Raw genomic sequence first — 14,833 nt, forward strand, 5'->3', positions numbered from 1 at the left:
TAACTGACTCTATAGAAGATATATTTACATTTTTACATCTAGATCAGAGCCATTCAGCTTTGTTTCCATAGCCCACATATACTGCAAAACTAGAACATTAATACTGCTTCCCTGAAATTCCCAAGAAATTATCAAAACATGGAACTTGGGAAAACAAACAAACAAACAAACAAAAACAAAGCACAACCAAAAAGAAATAAACCACAGTAACAGGGGGAAAAATGAGAATAAAAGAAAACTGATCTGTTTATGAGGGAAAAAGTCAGTGACCTGGGACTCTGGCATCTTCTGTTTGGTTCTGAGCTCAAGTGAAATATTAGCGTTTCACCCCAGGCAGGTAAGATTAGGTACTACAGAAAATTTTACCCAATATCTAATCTGTGCCTGAATTTCCCATCCGTAAACAAAAAAGTAGTCAGCTTTCCTTTCAAGGGAACATTGTTAGATAAAGTCTGTTAAAGATTATGAAGGGCTCTGGTGCTACAGAATATGTATTCTCTCAGAGATGCTTTTGATGATCACATAAGCCAAACATAACAATTACTTTATTACTACTTTCTATTATTACCTTAGTGAAAATACTCTTGATCATAATTCATTTTACTTGTCTATAGCAATAGCAAAAAAAAAAAATCTTTAGCAAATAATCCCATAAACCCTATAGATTTGGGGCATTTTCATGGTTGACTGGCAATTATTTGCCAAAATATTGTTTGGTGAAAAATGAAGAAGTACTGGAATGTGTATTTCTGTTCATTTGGCCAAAGTGTAAAAAAAGTATTAGTCTTGGAAAAAGTAAAATCTTTACAATGTGAATATGGAGCATCTCAGCTTCTTTTATTCAAAATAATTTCTTCATTTGGTGTTTGACAGAAATTTTAATTTAAACAGGATTATTCCTTGTGTGTCATTTGCTTAAAAAACCGTGATTTTCTATCTTGATCACAAATGATGTTTTCGAATTGTCCTTTAGATACAGAGTTTCACTATTTGTCAGGTTGAATAGATAATGATATAAAGAAACCACACTTCAAGTTTCTGGGAGCAGGGAAGGTTATGCAATTGTGTTGCCTGAGCTGGGTAGCTTGACTTATGTTCCAGAATTTGACAGATTAAACTAAGAGCATTGCCAGGCATCCACGCTCCTCTGTCATTGCCAAAACTTGAACAGCTCTTGTAATCAGTGAGTCATCCGCAATGAGAGTCAATCCTAACAAGGAGGGTAAATTCTCATTTCTTGTCTCTGACCAAATAATTTCCTTCTAGCTTTGAACTTGAAAAACTGTGCCGGTTTACTATGTCTGTAAAGAAGAATTATCGCCGTGTGCCCTACCACAACTGGAAGCACGCTGTTACCGTTGTACATTGCATGTATGCCATACTGCAGAACAACCAGCGGCTTTTCACTGATCTAGAGGTAGGTGAGATGATTTTGTTGGTTACTAGACCACATCAGAGGTATCAGCCATCATAGAAGTACATTTTCTGTGCCAGAATTTTGCTGTCAGCTTGGGCTGAGTGTATATAGAGGTCCCTGCAGAGAAATGTAAGTGAATAGGAAGCTCAAGGAAGGAGAATTATTCCGATTCTTAATCCTAGTGTTTCCCTCACATTTTTCGGGTCTGCCCACTGAAGAATCAGTAGCAGATATGCTACAAGTCCACATCCACAATTTGAAGCTCTCTGTATCTGCTTATCACCACAGTCTTTATTTTAATTATTTAGTTGTCAGATCTGTACTGAGGGAAGGGAAAGCTGTTTAATTTGGAGAAATTTCAGCCAAAACTGTTGGGCTCTTTTAAAGAGACATGATAGGAGAAATCAAGTCTTTGTTCAGTGTATAAGAGAAATACAAAATTTGGTGATATTTCATTTGAAAAGTTCTAGTTTATTCTGCTGTAAAGCAGAGACTTTAAAATTGACATTGAAATAGGCAAGTGGCATTTGACAGGCATATGCTGAAAGCTGGCAAAACTGTACAAGTTTGGAAAAATCACTATTCCTTTAACAACAAACATCTTTAGATTGCAACCTTGGGGAATATTTAAAGTTTTAATAATATTCAGTACTAAACGAGTAGTTAAGCCTCATCTCTTTGGAGACGCCAAGTAAGAAAGACAGGGAGAGCAAAAGCGGCAATTGTTAAGAGGGATGGAAGCAGTCTTGGTTCCCGGCCAAACTCCAGCCAGCTTTCTCCTGTTTCAATGCCTTATCCCAGTCTATATTCCAGCTCTTTCTAGCAGTCTTCTTTCTCGAGGCTGGAGATTAATTCAACAAGAATACAGAAAACTGCTGAAGGAAACTTTGGAGAACTAGGATGGGATGGTCTCAGGTGAGGGATGATGATGTGAACCTTGATAGACTTAGAGATGGGAACAGAAGTATGGAACACTGTGAAGGAGACTCTAGTATAGACACAAATAGATCCAGAAGTTGGCAGTGGCTGAAGTGTTGGGATCCAAGTGGGGACGATGGGTACAAGTTCAAGAGCACTAGGATTAGGCGTTGTATAATCCTGAAGGTGAGTGTCGCAAGGATGGAGCCAGGCTCTTCTTGGTGACAACCAATGGGAAGACAAGGGACAGTGGGTGCAAACTGGAACACAAGAGGTTCCACTTAAATATGAGAAGAAACTTCTTCTCAGTGAGGGTGCCAGAGCACTGGAACAGGCTGCCCAGGGGGGTTGTGGAGTCTCCTTCTCTGGAGACATTCAAAACCTGCCTGGACACATTCCTGTGTAATGTCATCTAAGTATTCCTGCTCCAGCAGGAGGATTGGACTAGATGATCTTTTGAGGTCCCTTACAGTCCCTAACATTCTGTGATTCTGTGAAGGAATGAGACAAGTATGGTTTACTGGGATGTGGATACTGGGACAAGCTAAGCAACAAAAAACATCTGGTACAAGGGACAGACGGATGGAAATTGTAAGACTGGAAAAAACACAGGTTATGAAAGATGTAACAGGAGAATTAAACCTATGAGGAAAGGACAGAAAAGCTTATGCCTCCTACATCTAATGTGTAGCAGAAAGGATTCTGAGATTCATCTTTCTTTTGCTGTCAGTGACTGTTTTTCAAGTCTGTTGGTTACATGTCTTGCCCCTCCTGATAGCAGTGAACAGGGGACACCAGCTTCCTACAGCTGTTACCATGAGACTTCAAGTTGTGTGTTATGTGCCTGAGGGTTCCAGTTCTGCTGGAGGATCTGTGTGGACAAGTGCTGCTGCATCATCTGTTTTATTGAGTGCTTTTTAAAATGCAAGTCACAAGGTGCAATATTGAAAAGGCATTATTAAAAACAAAAGTGAAGGTCTCAAAATCAAAAATACTATTTGGATTGCTGCAGCCTTCATTCTGCACATTGTGTATTTGCAATAAGTTCTTTACTTACATTGTTGTTTGCTATCGTTCCACAGTATCACGTATCTTTTAGTGCAGTATACAGGTTGGTGGTTAATCAGAATTCTTTTTCTGCTTCATTCTATAGCCTTATCCTTTTTTTACTGAACAGTCATCAGAACCAACTATAAGGCAGAGCTGTTAAGTCTATAAAGACATTATCATGATACTCCATGCCGACAGTGACTGCTTCACAAACATTACTGAATGTGTTTTTAAAACACAGCTGCTGTGTGAAAATCTTTTGCAAGCGTTCACATATTTTGTGTGTTGAAAGAGAGAATTCAAGGACTTCATTTCTTCAGGATATTAGGAGTTAATGAAATAGAAAAAATCAGTTACTGTCTGTCTTTGCAGTTGACGTTGTCCAGCATTTCTGTGGCTCGCATCAGTGAGTTCCTAGGAAGAGTTTTGCCTGGGAGACTTGGTCAGTGACTTTGAGGAGTGTTGGAGAGGCAGGGTTAGCATCGGGCTACCTTGACCATCTCATATATTTCCTCTCCTTCAATAACTGCAACTACCTTGACCATCTTTTATATTTCCTCTCCTTCAATAACTGCAATTTTAAATTTTTTAATAAACATGGTAATGAATCAGTGGATGACCAGACTATCTGTTTATAAGTCAGATTTCTTCCTGAAGCAGATTCCACCTAATAGCATGTGATTGTGCAACGTTTTCTTAATTCATAATATGTAAAATGTTTGAGCTACAATTGGACCAAGAATTTTTAATTGAGCGTGTACTCACTATCATGCTTCTCACAATTTTAAGGACTTCCTCTGTGTCCTTTTTGAAGGCACTGTAAGCATAGTGTGACTTTTACAGTACTGTGGGAAGAGAGTGACATCTAGGGGCAGGAAATACATCTTACTTTTAATGCTTATCTCAATTTTTTTGTAGCGAAAAGGTCTTTTGGTTGCATGTCTGTGTCATGACCTGGATCACAGAGGTTACAGCAACAGCTATCTTCAGAAGTTTGATCACCCCTTAGCTGCTCTCTATTCCACATCAACAATGGAACAGCACCACTTCTCGCAGACTGTGTCCATCCTGCAGGTAGGATTATTGAAATGTATCTTCTGTGCAGAAGAGTCCAGTGATGGAAACAGGAGTCACATCATTACCCAGTAGCTATTCTGAAGCATGCTTAATTTAATTTCTGGATTGTAGTGCTCATTCAGAAGTATGGAAGATTTATTACAGCAAGCTGGGTTCCACAATTAGCAACCAAAGCATTCAACAATAGTGCAAAACATAGTATTCGCAAAACTTTGATATTATAAAAAATATTGTGTATTCGGAGGTCTTTGCTTATGGCCTTCCTTTGGAGCTTTTAGCTTCTGGGTCAACAGGGCTTCTTAGAAAATAAAAAAGCAGTTTCTCAGATATTTCCAGCATAATAACCTTCAACAAAATCTTCATCCGTTCTGAAATTCTCAATAAAATCTCAAGTACTGGCAAAACTTTTTATGGGAAGCTTGAAAAATGTGCTGTAATAAATTCTGTGAACAGTAACTATGTGGCATGAAGAAGGAAATGTTAATTTTGCACGCATGAAAAGTTTTAATTTGTTTCATAATGTTATCATGTGCTTTTTTATTATTTAGCAATTTGAAATAACAAAACCTAAGAAAGGTACTATTCTATTAAAGAGAGTTCTTATTATGAGGTAATGTGTCTGTATGTTTAATGAATAGAAAACTACAAGAAAGCATGCAAGACACATTTTTGGAAATCCTAGTATGCTACTGACACAGATGTTTTCTCAGCAGTGGAAGTTTTTTTTATGCTCTATTAGAAGAGTGAGAACTCTCACCTATGAAACCCCTGCCAGTCCAAAACATACTTGTGCTCCCTGGTTTTAATTTGCCATGCACACATTCGATGCACAGCCTTGCCGTGCTACTGTGCCACTAATTCATATTAAACCTTTCCTTCTGGTTTTTCAGGGGGAAGATAGTTCTTTTCTTAAATAATTAATCGCCTTTTAGGAAAAATACATGTTCTCTTGTATTCAGAAGCACATCTTGTGATTATGGTTTTAGGTATTATATGCATTTCATCAGCAAACAGAAGCTTTATCTCTGAATACTCCTCCATGTAGGAGGTTGTAATTGAATCCTTCAGTGGTGATATGGCATTAGATTTGTAGTGTTCATCCTTCATGTGAGTTTGTGCACAGTGAGCAAGTTCCTCAGTCATTCACACTTCTCTGTCCCACTATTGCTACATGAAGCAGACTTCAGTCATTCTTCAAAAACCATTTTGCATTTTTCCTGCAGAAATGTTGTAGTCAGTGAAAGTCCCATTTGCCCAAGGTAGGGAAACCTTTTGATTCCCTGCTGTCTCCTGGCCTTGGCCATTGGTGTGAGCAAGGAGAGAGGAGAGAGATGGGTGGGTCAGGGCTGTATGCCCAGGGGTGGTGATTAGCAGCCAAGGCAGGTTAGAGCAGCCTGTTGGACTTGCTATTTTTCATTTCAATCAAGAAGCCTTACTGAATTCCTGGACTGTTACCAAAACAAACAAAAACCTCTGAACAACATTCCCCACCCAAAAAAAAGAAAAAAACAAACAAAACAACAAAACAAAGCAAACAAAAAACCACCAAACAAACAACACCAAACAACCCACAAACAATACCCACCAAACCCTTTAGGGTTTGTTTCAGTGAATTTTAATTTTATATTAGTAACCTGCAGTACTTTTTATAGCTGCTTTGCTCACCCACCTGCAGTTCTAGTATGCATCAGACTTACAAACAAGGAGGATTCCGTTCACTAGCTTTGCTCAGCAGGGAAAGAACAAAATTTTAGGATCTGTACATCATATGTACTTCTCAAAACCTTAACTGATATGGCAGCTTCCGTCAATACTTAAAGGAATCAGTTTTTTTTCTATCAGTATGAACAGAAGCTGTCACAGTGGTCTTCTTGATAGTGCAGCTTCTGAAGCCTAAAGGTGATGTCTCCAAATCTAGAATAATTTAAGTATTAGGACAAATAGCATGTTCTTATGGACTAAGCAGCGAATTTGGGGAGGAAAGGGTTCCCAAAACCCTAAATCATGAAAATTAGTAGTAGAAGTTTCCTGGTCCCAAAGTATTGATGATGTTCTGAACTTCTTTTTTTTTTTTTTTTTTTTTTTTTTTTTTTAAATCATGTTCTGTGACTTAGGAGACTGTCAAAGGAAAGTTGAGACGTAGAAGGATTGTGTTTTCTATTCATTATTCACAATGAATCTACTTGTCCAAGTAAAAATGTTGGAAAATGACATTTATGTTCCGGATGGGGAGAGAAACCAAGCCTATTTGTACCACAGAGGATTTATTTTGAAAAAAAATATGTAAATTCTTGACAAATATCAGGGAATCTTTTCATGAGCTTCAGCTGAAATGCCAATTAAATGTCAAAACACATCTGCATTTGATATATTAATAATATTTTCTATTTGTGAATGTGCACACCTTGACATGACTGGTTCATTCTTTCTTATTTTTCTCTGTTTCCTCCCAACAGTAGGAATAATTTTGATAAGTTGTTTTCCAAATCTTGGAGACAGTGAATAGTGCTGACTTATCAAAATGTGATATAGCTTCATGAATGATCACAGTACATGGATATTGTCAATTAAATGTGCAACAATACATAGTGGAAATTGAAAAGGCATGACAGTGGCATGTTCCCAGAACCTCCATAGTGGAAACCATTTTATTTATTTTATGATCCAGTCAAGTCATGGTTGAACAAAGCAGCTTTTTCCCCTAAGTGTTCATATGCATTAAACTATTGTAATTAACTTTACTTCTATAGAGAAAATTTTATCAGTAAGTACTGCATTTTCAGGCAAATTCCATTTGAAACACTATGAAACCAAAATTATTTTAGTCTTTAAATTGGATATTTCCTTATCCATATTTCTGTGTTACCAGTATCAAAATTGTACTTCAGAGTGAATCAGATACTCAGTTGACCAACTTGGCAATGCAGTACTCAGGATCAGGATTGAATCACAAATTCCCAAGCTAACGCTCTCTGGAAGTGCTGTGCCTTCAGCTCTGATTTATAAGCACTACAAAAGCTAGCATTTTTCTCTATTAATACCTTTAGGCTTCAGAAGCAGCAGTCCCAAAACCAAGTCAGTGGCTTAGTCATAGGTTTCATGTCAGTATTTAAAAAGGAAAGATAAAAATGGGAATTTCAGGCTGTCAACATTTGACTTTGCAACAAAAATTGTCATTGGGCTGTAAAATCATTTTAACCTGTCTGGTGAAGTAAAGACTGAAATAATCTCAGAATTAGAGCTTGTGCTTTTTATTGGATTTTTACTTTTTCATAGCTGGAAGGGCACAATATCTTCTCCAATCTGAGCTCCAGTGAATATGAGCAAGTACTTGAGATCATCCGGAAAGCCATCATTGCTACAGACCTGGCCCTGTATTTTGGAAACAGAAAACAGCTTGAAGAGCTGCATCAGACAGGAGCATTAAACCTTAAGAATCAAGCACACAGGTAAAAAGCAGCAAACTAGTATTAGTTCTGTGTACACAGTAATTTTCTTACATATGAGGTTTCTAAGACCAACTCTGTGTAAAATTCCAAGTATGTAGCAATAATTTACATATTTGTATGTTACCACCTTTGGATGTCATCTGCACATTTCAGTGACAGACCATCTGCAGAGGAAAGTTAGAGCACATGGAGTTAGGAGGTGGGAAAAAAATATAGCTCAATTATTATTCCGCTTTATGTTTATGTCAGTATTTCTATTATTCTGTCAACGTGCTTTTTTGGAAAGAATTCTGGTCAGATGTGAACCTTTGTGAATTAAGATAGCTCTAAGTTCTAAAAATACACATGTGCATATATTCACAAATACGTGAATCTCTTTGTCCGCATAAGTAAAACATAACGTACCCTGGATGAGAGATGTCTCTCATAACAGGCTTCAGTAAAATGCCCATGAACCCTTTCAGAGCTTCTTTACTGGGAAGTGGATTCTGTCATTAATGGTGGAAAAATTAGAGAGGTTATATAGGGAAATATTGAGTCATGATTCTGATTTGTTTTCAAAAAGAACTTCTGTACTTAGGTCTTCTTTCTGAAGAGTTTTACAGGGTTTTGCCAGTAGTTTTGAATTACAACACTGTAGGAAGGGCAGTTTAAAAGCTTCTTTCCCTGTTTGGAACTAAAGATTTGAATATACTTGGGCATCTTGAAAAGATAAAGTAGCTCCTGATAATCTCAGAACGAAATTTACCCAAAATAGGATATTCAATAGTACACAACAGTTTACTTGTGTGATTGAATATTCTATTATGTTTATATTATTTTTTTTCTTACCTGCCCTTCAGAGCATTTTTAGTGCACTGCCAAAGACATAACATCAGTTTGTGATGTGGCTGAAGAATTCAAGAGTTCTAGATGGTATCTGTGCATGCAATGGAATACCAAATTTGGCACTTACGTGGCTGATGAATCCTCTTTCTTAAATCAGGAGAACTGCACTTTGCCATTTATCTACTGATTATGTTGTGTATTTGTGTATTTTCCCTGGTATATTTGTCTGTTGGTACAGTTTTAATGACTGCCATCACATTGCATGCAAGTTAGCAAGTTGTGTGCTTTTTTCATGGAATAGGCATTATTCAACAAAGATGCAAATATCCTGAAGTGTCATCTTAAAGTTATCCATTGGGTGGAAAACACACAAATCCATTATTTAATTTGACCGTTTTCTTTATAAGACTTAGACTCATAAACCATAGGTTTTGGTGGTATGCTAGAAAACTGTTTAAATAAGACTTTTTTGTGTGTGCCTTGTTCTAATAATGATTATAATTACTGAACAGTATCAGTAGGATTCTGTGAACTTGTTCGTCAGTGTACAGGACAGCGTTACATGTAGGATTCTTGTTAGAATTCATTCCAACAAAGCAATGACCTAGTACCTTAAGATGGACTCAGTACTAGTTTTTCCTCTTCTTGGAGCATGTGTTACTCCCTCTTCAAAGAACAGAAAGAGATGCAGCAGGAGGATGTGCCATCTTTCTTTTACAGACTTGTACTGTATTTTCAGAAAATTAAGGAAGGGGTATGCAAGCCAGGCATTCTTGTCTAGTTTTCTGTTAGTTTGATTGTCCAGAGGATAGTCGATGAACTTTGGTTGTAAACAATGCACGGAATATTACAGAGAATATAATGTACGATTTGTGTGATGCCTTATCAATGAATGGTAAAAAGTGAGGAAGAAGCAAGCAGGGTGGGAGAAATTTTGTAGTATTTATACTTTACTTCTGATTGAACTGAGGAAGGGCAAATAAAAACATCACAGTGTGATCATCAATTTTTTACCCAACTTACAATTTAATGTTATTTTTTTTAGAGATAGAGTGATTGGTCTGATGATGACAGCTTGTGATTTATGTTCCGTAACAAAATTGTGGCCAGTTACCAGACTGACGGCTAATGATATATATGCGGAGTTCTGGGCTGAGGTACGCACGTTTCTTTTATTTACTCTCTTTTCTTTATAAATATAAGTATCCAGGAAGAAAAAAAACTGCCACAAGTATTTTTAATTTGATATCTTGATGTCTTTGTTTTAAAGAGATTTCAGTGGTGTGTGCATGTGTTTGGTTGTTTACTCTCAAGCTATTTGAGGAGCTAAGTTAGCTTCCTAATTTTCAGGCAGCATTTATTCTCTTTAAAGATGACTTTAGAAAACGTGTCCTAACATAAAATGACCAAGCAGCAGAACACTGAAGAAAATCTCCACGTCAGCTGCTTTGTAACAGACATATAAAGCTATAGTATGAGTCCAGGAAATGCTAAAGGATATGTGTCAAAAAATTGTTGAGATCTGACCATTTGAATCTTGTGGATCAGCTCAGTGACTGGGTCTCAGAGACAGATTTTTTTTTTAACATGCTGAAAGTTACTCCACGTTTATTGAAAATTGAAACAAGGCATTGAACTGTGCTAACGTTCATGTTCATAAATAAAGATGCAATCTCTCACGTCTTACACTGAAGAGTAAATGTTCTAATAATTTAATTTTTAAAGTGTAAGTGACTATTTAGGGATATGAAGAATAAATTCTTAGGGCATTGCATAGAGTTAAATTATGCAGTTTTAGGAGATAACCTTGTATTTTCACAACTACTCTTGCACATGTGTATCATAAAGTGTTTTTCTCTGTTATGTGCCCTGTTGAAGCTTGCAGAGTTTGGTGGGATTATTTCTGTTTTACACTGGTGTAAAATGGAAATCAGGCCCACAGAGTTGATATAGTGTGCATATAGTGTGGAGATTGTCTTGCCTGTTGCATGTTCATTATGAAATTCAAGATGTGCATGGCTTGTGGGTGTTTTTTGTGTTTACGTGTTCTCATTCTCTTAATTCTGAACTGCTCAGTTTACAATAAAATATTTGAAAAATGCAGGCTATATAAACTCTAAGACCTAGTTCAGTACTCTCTAAAATGTCAGCACTGGAAAGGAAGTTCTTATGAGTGATATAATGGAGGTACAATGTTGATATGCCTTACTCATTTACATACTCAACATTTATGCTTTCACGTAAAAAGACTTTTTGATGCAAATCTTGTTAACTCAGGATCACAATGAATTTTCCTACTCAACAATAATAAAGATGTAACTATAGACGTAATGGAGCCTGCAAAGACTTTAACCTGTTTTGTAATCCAAGGATGAAAAAATAAAAGGTGGATCTTGTTATAGTGTTACTTCATGGAGCAAATGTAAATAAGTAGTTATTGACAGAAATTGGGTTCTGTAATTGGTGTTCTACTGAATCCTCTTTAAGAAGAGGTTTAATTTATATGTGGCAGAAGTTGGATATGTTGTGATCCAGTCAGAATGACGGACAAATCCAGGCAGAGGTCTAAACACTTCTGGAAACTGGAAAGCTGGAGACAGATGTGGAGAAAATCCTGAGAAAGCTAAACCAACAGAAAGTTTAGATTTGTGTTTCACTGCAGAATTTTTTACTTAATTGGGAATAAGGTAAACTCTAAAAAAAAGTATATTTGACTAAATTGAGTTGTTATGTTATAGTTCTAAAAGTCAGATAGAATGTGGTTTCTAATTACTACTTGAGTTCATAGTCTTAGTATGTTGAATGATTTAATCAAAACATTATTATAATATTTCTTCTTTGTGTTATTATTAACTAAAACAATAACTGCAGAAGAGGTCGCAACAATTTTGTGGTATGTCATGCTGATATTTTTTCATTGAATGAAACCCAGTATAGCTAATTTTTTAAGCTAAGACTTACCTTGATATCACTTTAGCATGAAGCTTTCCCACAGTGCTACACCTCAAGCAAAATGATAAATTTGCTGATCAGTTATATAGGGTTATAAGCTTTTGTAAGATTTGTCGGCTGTGACTGTTTCGTGAGATATGAGACACTAGGCAGTTGTAAACCCTTTCTGCCATATTTTTTAAGGATACTTATTATATTTATCATACTGTAAGTATGATACAAATTTCTTTGATTAAAACTTTAACTTTCTGGTCACAATCATAACTATGAGTATAAAAGCAGTATTTTTACAGCAGTGTATCATTTATGTGCTGACACATACTGATCACAAGAAAACACTTGTGTTTCTAGTGCATGCCTTTCATTTAACACATAATATGTTTTTACTGTGAGGGTGGTCAACCAGTGGCACAGGTTGCCCAGAGAGGTTGTGGAGTCTCTGTCATTATAGATATTCCACACTGGACTGGATACAGTCCTGGACCACCTGCTCTAGCTGGTCCTGTTGGGATAGGTCTGTGGGATGTATTGGATGATCGCAAGAGGTCCCTTCCAACCCAAACCGTTCTGTGATTCTGTGATACCTTTTTCTTTCAAGGTGAAATGGTGAACATAAATCTGGGCTTTATTCAGTTTTGGCATAATCAGTCACAGGCCAGACAGCTTCCTCAAAACTCTGACTGCAAGTGTTTCTCAGGCACTTGATATTCTATTAATCAAAGAGCTTAAAATCATAAGATGCTAAATGGTTTAATGTTGAGGTTATCACTGAGACTGTGGTAGCTGCAGACAGTCCTGGATCAATCAATTGCAGTACTTCAAGCAAATGGAAAAAAAAAATCAAATATTTACTGGGGATATATAAAACAAAAAATTGCCTACAGTTCCTAAATAACAATCTGCTGAATTTCTGTGCTTGGAATTGCTATAGGCATCTTTTTTATCATCTGAGAAAGGAAGCATTTTCTTTTGTTTCTTTCAACACTAAAATGTCTAATAGAGACTAGATTTGATGATTCTAGCCTCTCTACTTGGAGAAAGAAATATGTGATATGAGAGAATAGTGCAGACATCAATTCAAAACCAGCTTCCTGATTATACCTCTTGTTGGTTGAGCAGAATCATAGTTAGTAGGTGATGTTGAGGCCAAATATGCAAGAGGGAATTGACTTCCAGAAGCCCCCATCTTTTCTACACTCAAGGTAGTTGCAAGGCAGTCAGATACTCTGGTCAGACCAGAATCAATTTATTAAATTGCAAACTTCTCTTCGAGTAAAGGTGCAAAAGTCCTTCCTTTGAAGGGTATGTGGACATGTGAAACATGGCTTGATAAAATCTTACAGGAAAGGTGTAGTAAATTGTCTCTAGGAGACGCCTTCACTAACTGTAGCAGAAACATAGAGCACAGATTTAGGGAACATCCCAGTTTTCAGATAGCTGAACCTCTGTAAGCTGAACTCACATTAAAGGACACAGATAAGCAAATGTTTTATGAGCAGTTACCCTGCATAAACATTTGCCCTAACTCAGGTGTCTGGGATGGAGTTAACTTTCCGCATGGCAGCCCTCACAGTGTTGACATTGGCTCTGTCAGACACAGGGGGAGGCTTCTGGCATCTTCTCACAGAAGTCACGCCTGTAGACCCCAGCTACCTAAACCTTGCCACACAAACCCAAAACACAAGCTTATAGCAGTTTGAAGATCACATTGACTTTGTAATCTCAGACACAAGCGGAAGGCAAAAGCAAGCGTTTCTACAGTTGTAGTTGCCATTATAACCTCAAGATTAAACATCTGTGGTGTTTTGATAATGCAGTTGAGGCATAAGACTATTGGAAAACTTCCATTTGTTACAGAAATTAGCCATCTACCTATGGAATTTAAGGAGGAATTATGTTCAGGCCCGGTATAATGCTAGGAAATATGTTTTGGCTGCTATGCTGGTAATGGGCGAAATACAAGGAGCCGGTTTTCTCTTGTACATTACATATATCTGGTCTTTGGATATACTGCATCTTTCCTAGTATTCCTCTAATGAATGTAGAGAGATAACCTACTTAAGAAGGCTGTTTGACAGCTTCTTCAAAGCAGCATGGTCAAAAAGATCAGGTTGTTGACAAAGAAGGCACATTGTAAATTAATTTATTTTACTCAGCTTTTCCTTGGATGGATGAGTAGCGTTATACTGGTCATTGTATTATAGTGCTTTAAATAGGTAATGTTTTGAAAGATGAGACTAACTGTAAGTAGAACAGAATAGAAGGGACTGATTTCTTTGGTTTTCTTCTTCCAGTTGCTTTTTATTGTGGAGATGCCCTTGGAAATAAGGTAAATGTGTGTATATTGACACAAAAACTTACTTTTCAGGATCTGCTGTTTGCATTGTCATTTAGGTGAATGTATAAAATGAAATTGACATACACTAGAAGATGGATATTAATGAAGATCTCCATAGTTTTGATTTCTGTTTTCCTAACCTCTCTCTCTGGTTTTCTCCAGGGTGATGAGATGAAGAAAACAGGTATTCAGCCTATTCCTATGATGGACAGAGACAAGAAAGATGAAGTCCCTCAGGGTCAGGTATGATCTCTCTCTATAAAATACACGTTTATACTGTTAATAAAACATTTATGGAAAAAACATTTTATATGTTAGTGAATATTGCATTTGATTTTAGTGTATGTGGGCTGCTGAGTTCTATGTTCTACATGCAAAACAAAGTTAATTTTTTTAAGTAGCAGTGGAAAGCTTGTTTTTGAATGTTTACTTAAATGACAACGTGCTCTTTGCTGTTGTCACCTGTTCCATTCTTTGTACTCATAACTAGCTAAAACCAAGATCACCTATGATTTTGAGAAGTGTCAATAACACTTTCAACTTCCAAGTGGTTGCTTCAGTCCTTATATAAAAGGTTTTACTGTTTTATCCTGAATGCAAAATGAACATTCTCACCTGTTCCTGATTAAAATATTCAGGTTCAGATTTCAAAATATTTGTGATTTTAGACCAATTCATTAGTTTCTTGGAGAACTCCAACCGTTGCCTTTTGACATTTCTAAAAAAATAAATTAAAAAAAAAAAGTTTCTTGAGGATATATTTCTAAGAACCTCAATTGTCTATGTTTCAAATTCTATGGGTAC

The 14,833-nt window shown here is 36.7% G+C and overlaps 1 protein-coding gene across 2 annotated transcripts in view; it reads left to right on the forward strand.

Moving 5' to 3' along the window:
• PDE10A (phosphodiesterase 10A) overlaps nt 1–14,833 on the forward strand; it is a 190,792-nt gene that overhangs the window by 157,620 nt on the left and 18,339 nt on the right. For both annotated transcript variants that reach the window (XM_082049801.1, XM_082049800.1), the window contains 5 exons: nt 1,267–1,417; nt 4,304–4,459; nt 7,739–7,911; nt 9,785–9,896; nt 14,192–14,272. In XM_082049801.1, the coding sequence (XP_081905927.1) occupies nt 1,267–1,417; nt 4,304–4,459; nt 7,739–7,911; nt 9,785–9,896; nt 14,192–14,272 (673 nt within the window). The remainder of the gene's footprint in view (nt 1–1,266; nt 1,418–4,303; nt 4,460–7,738; nt 7,912–9,784; nt 9,897–14,191; nt 14,273–14,833) is intronic.

The sequence above is a fragment of the Streptopelia decaocto genome (genome assembly GCF_964273445.1).
Source record: "Streptopelia decaocto genome assembly, chromosome: 3".
NCBI classification, from domain to species: Eukaryota; Metazoa; Chordata; class Aves; order Columbiformes; family Columbidae; genus Streptopelia; species Streptopelia decaocto.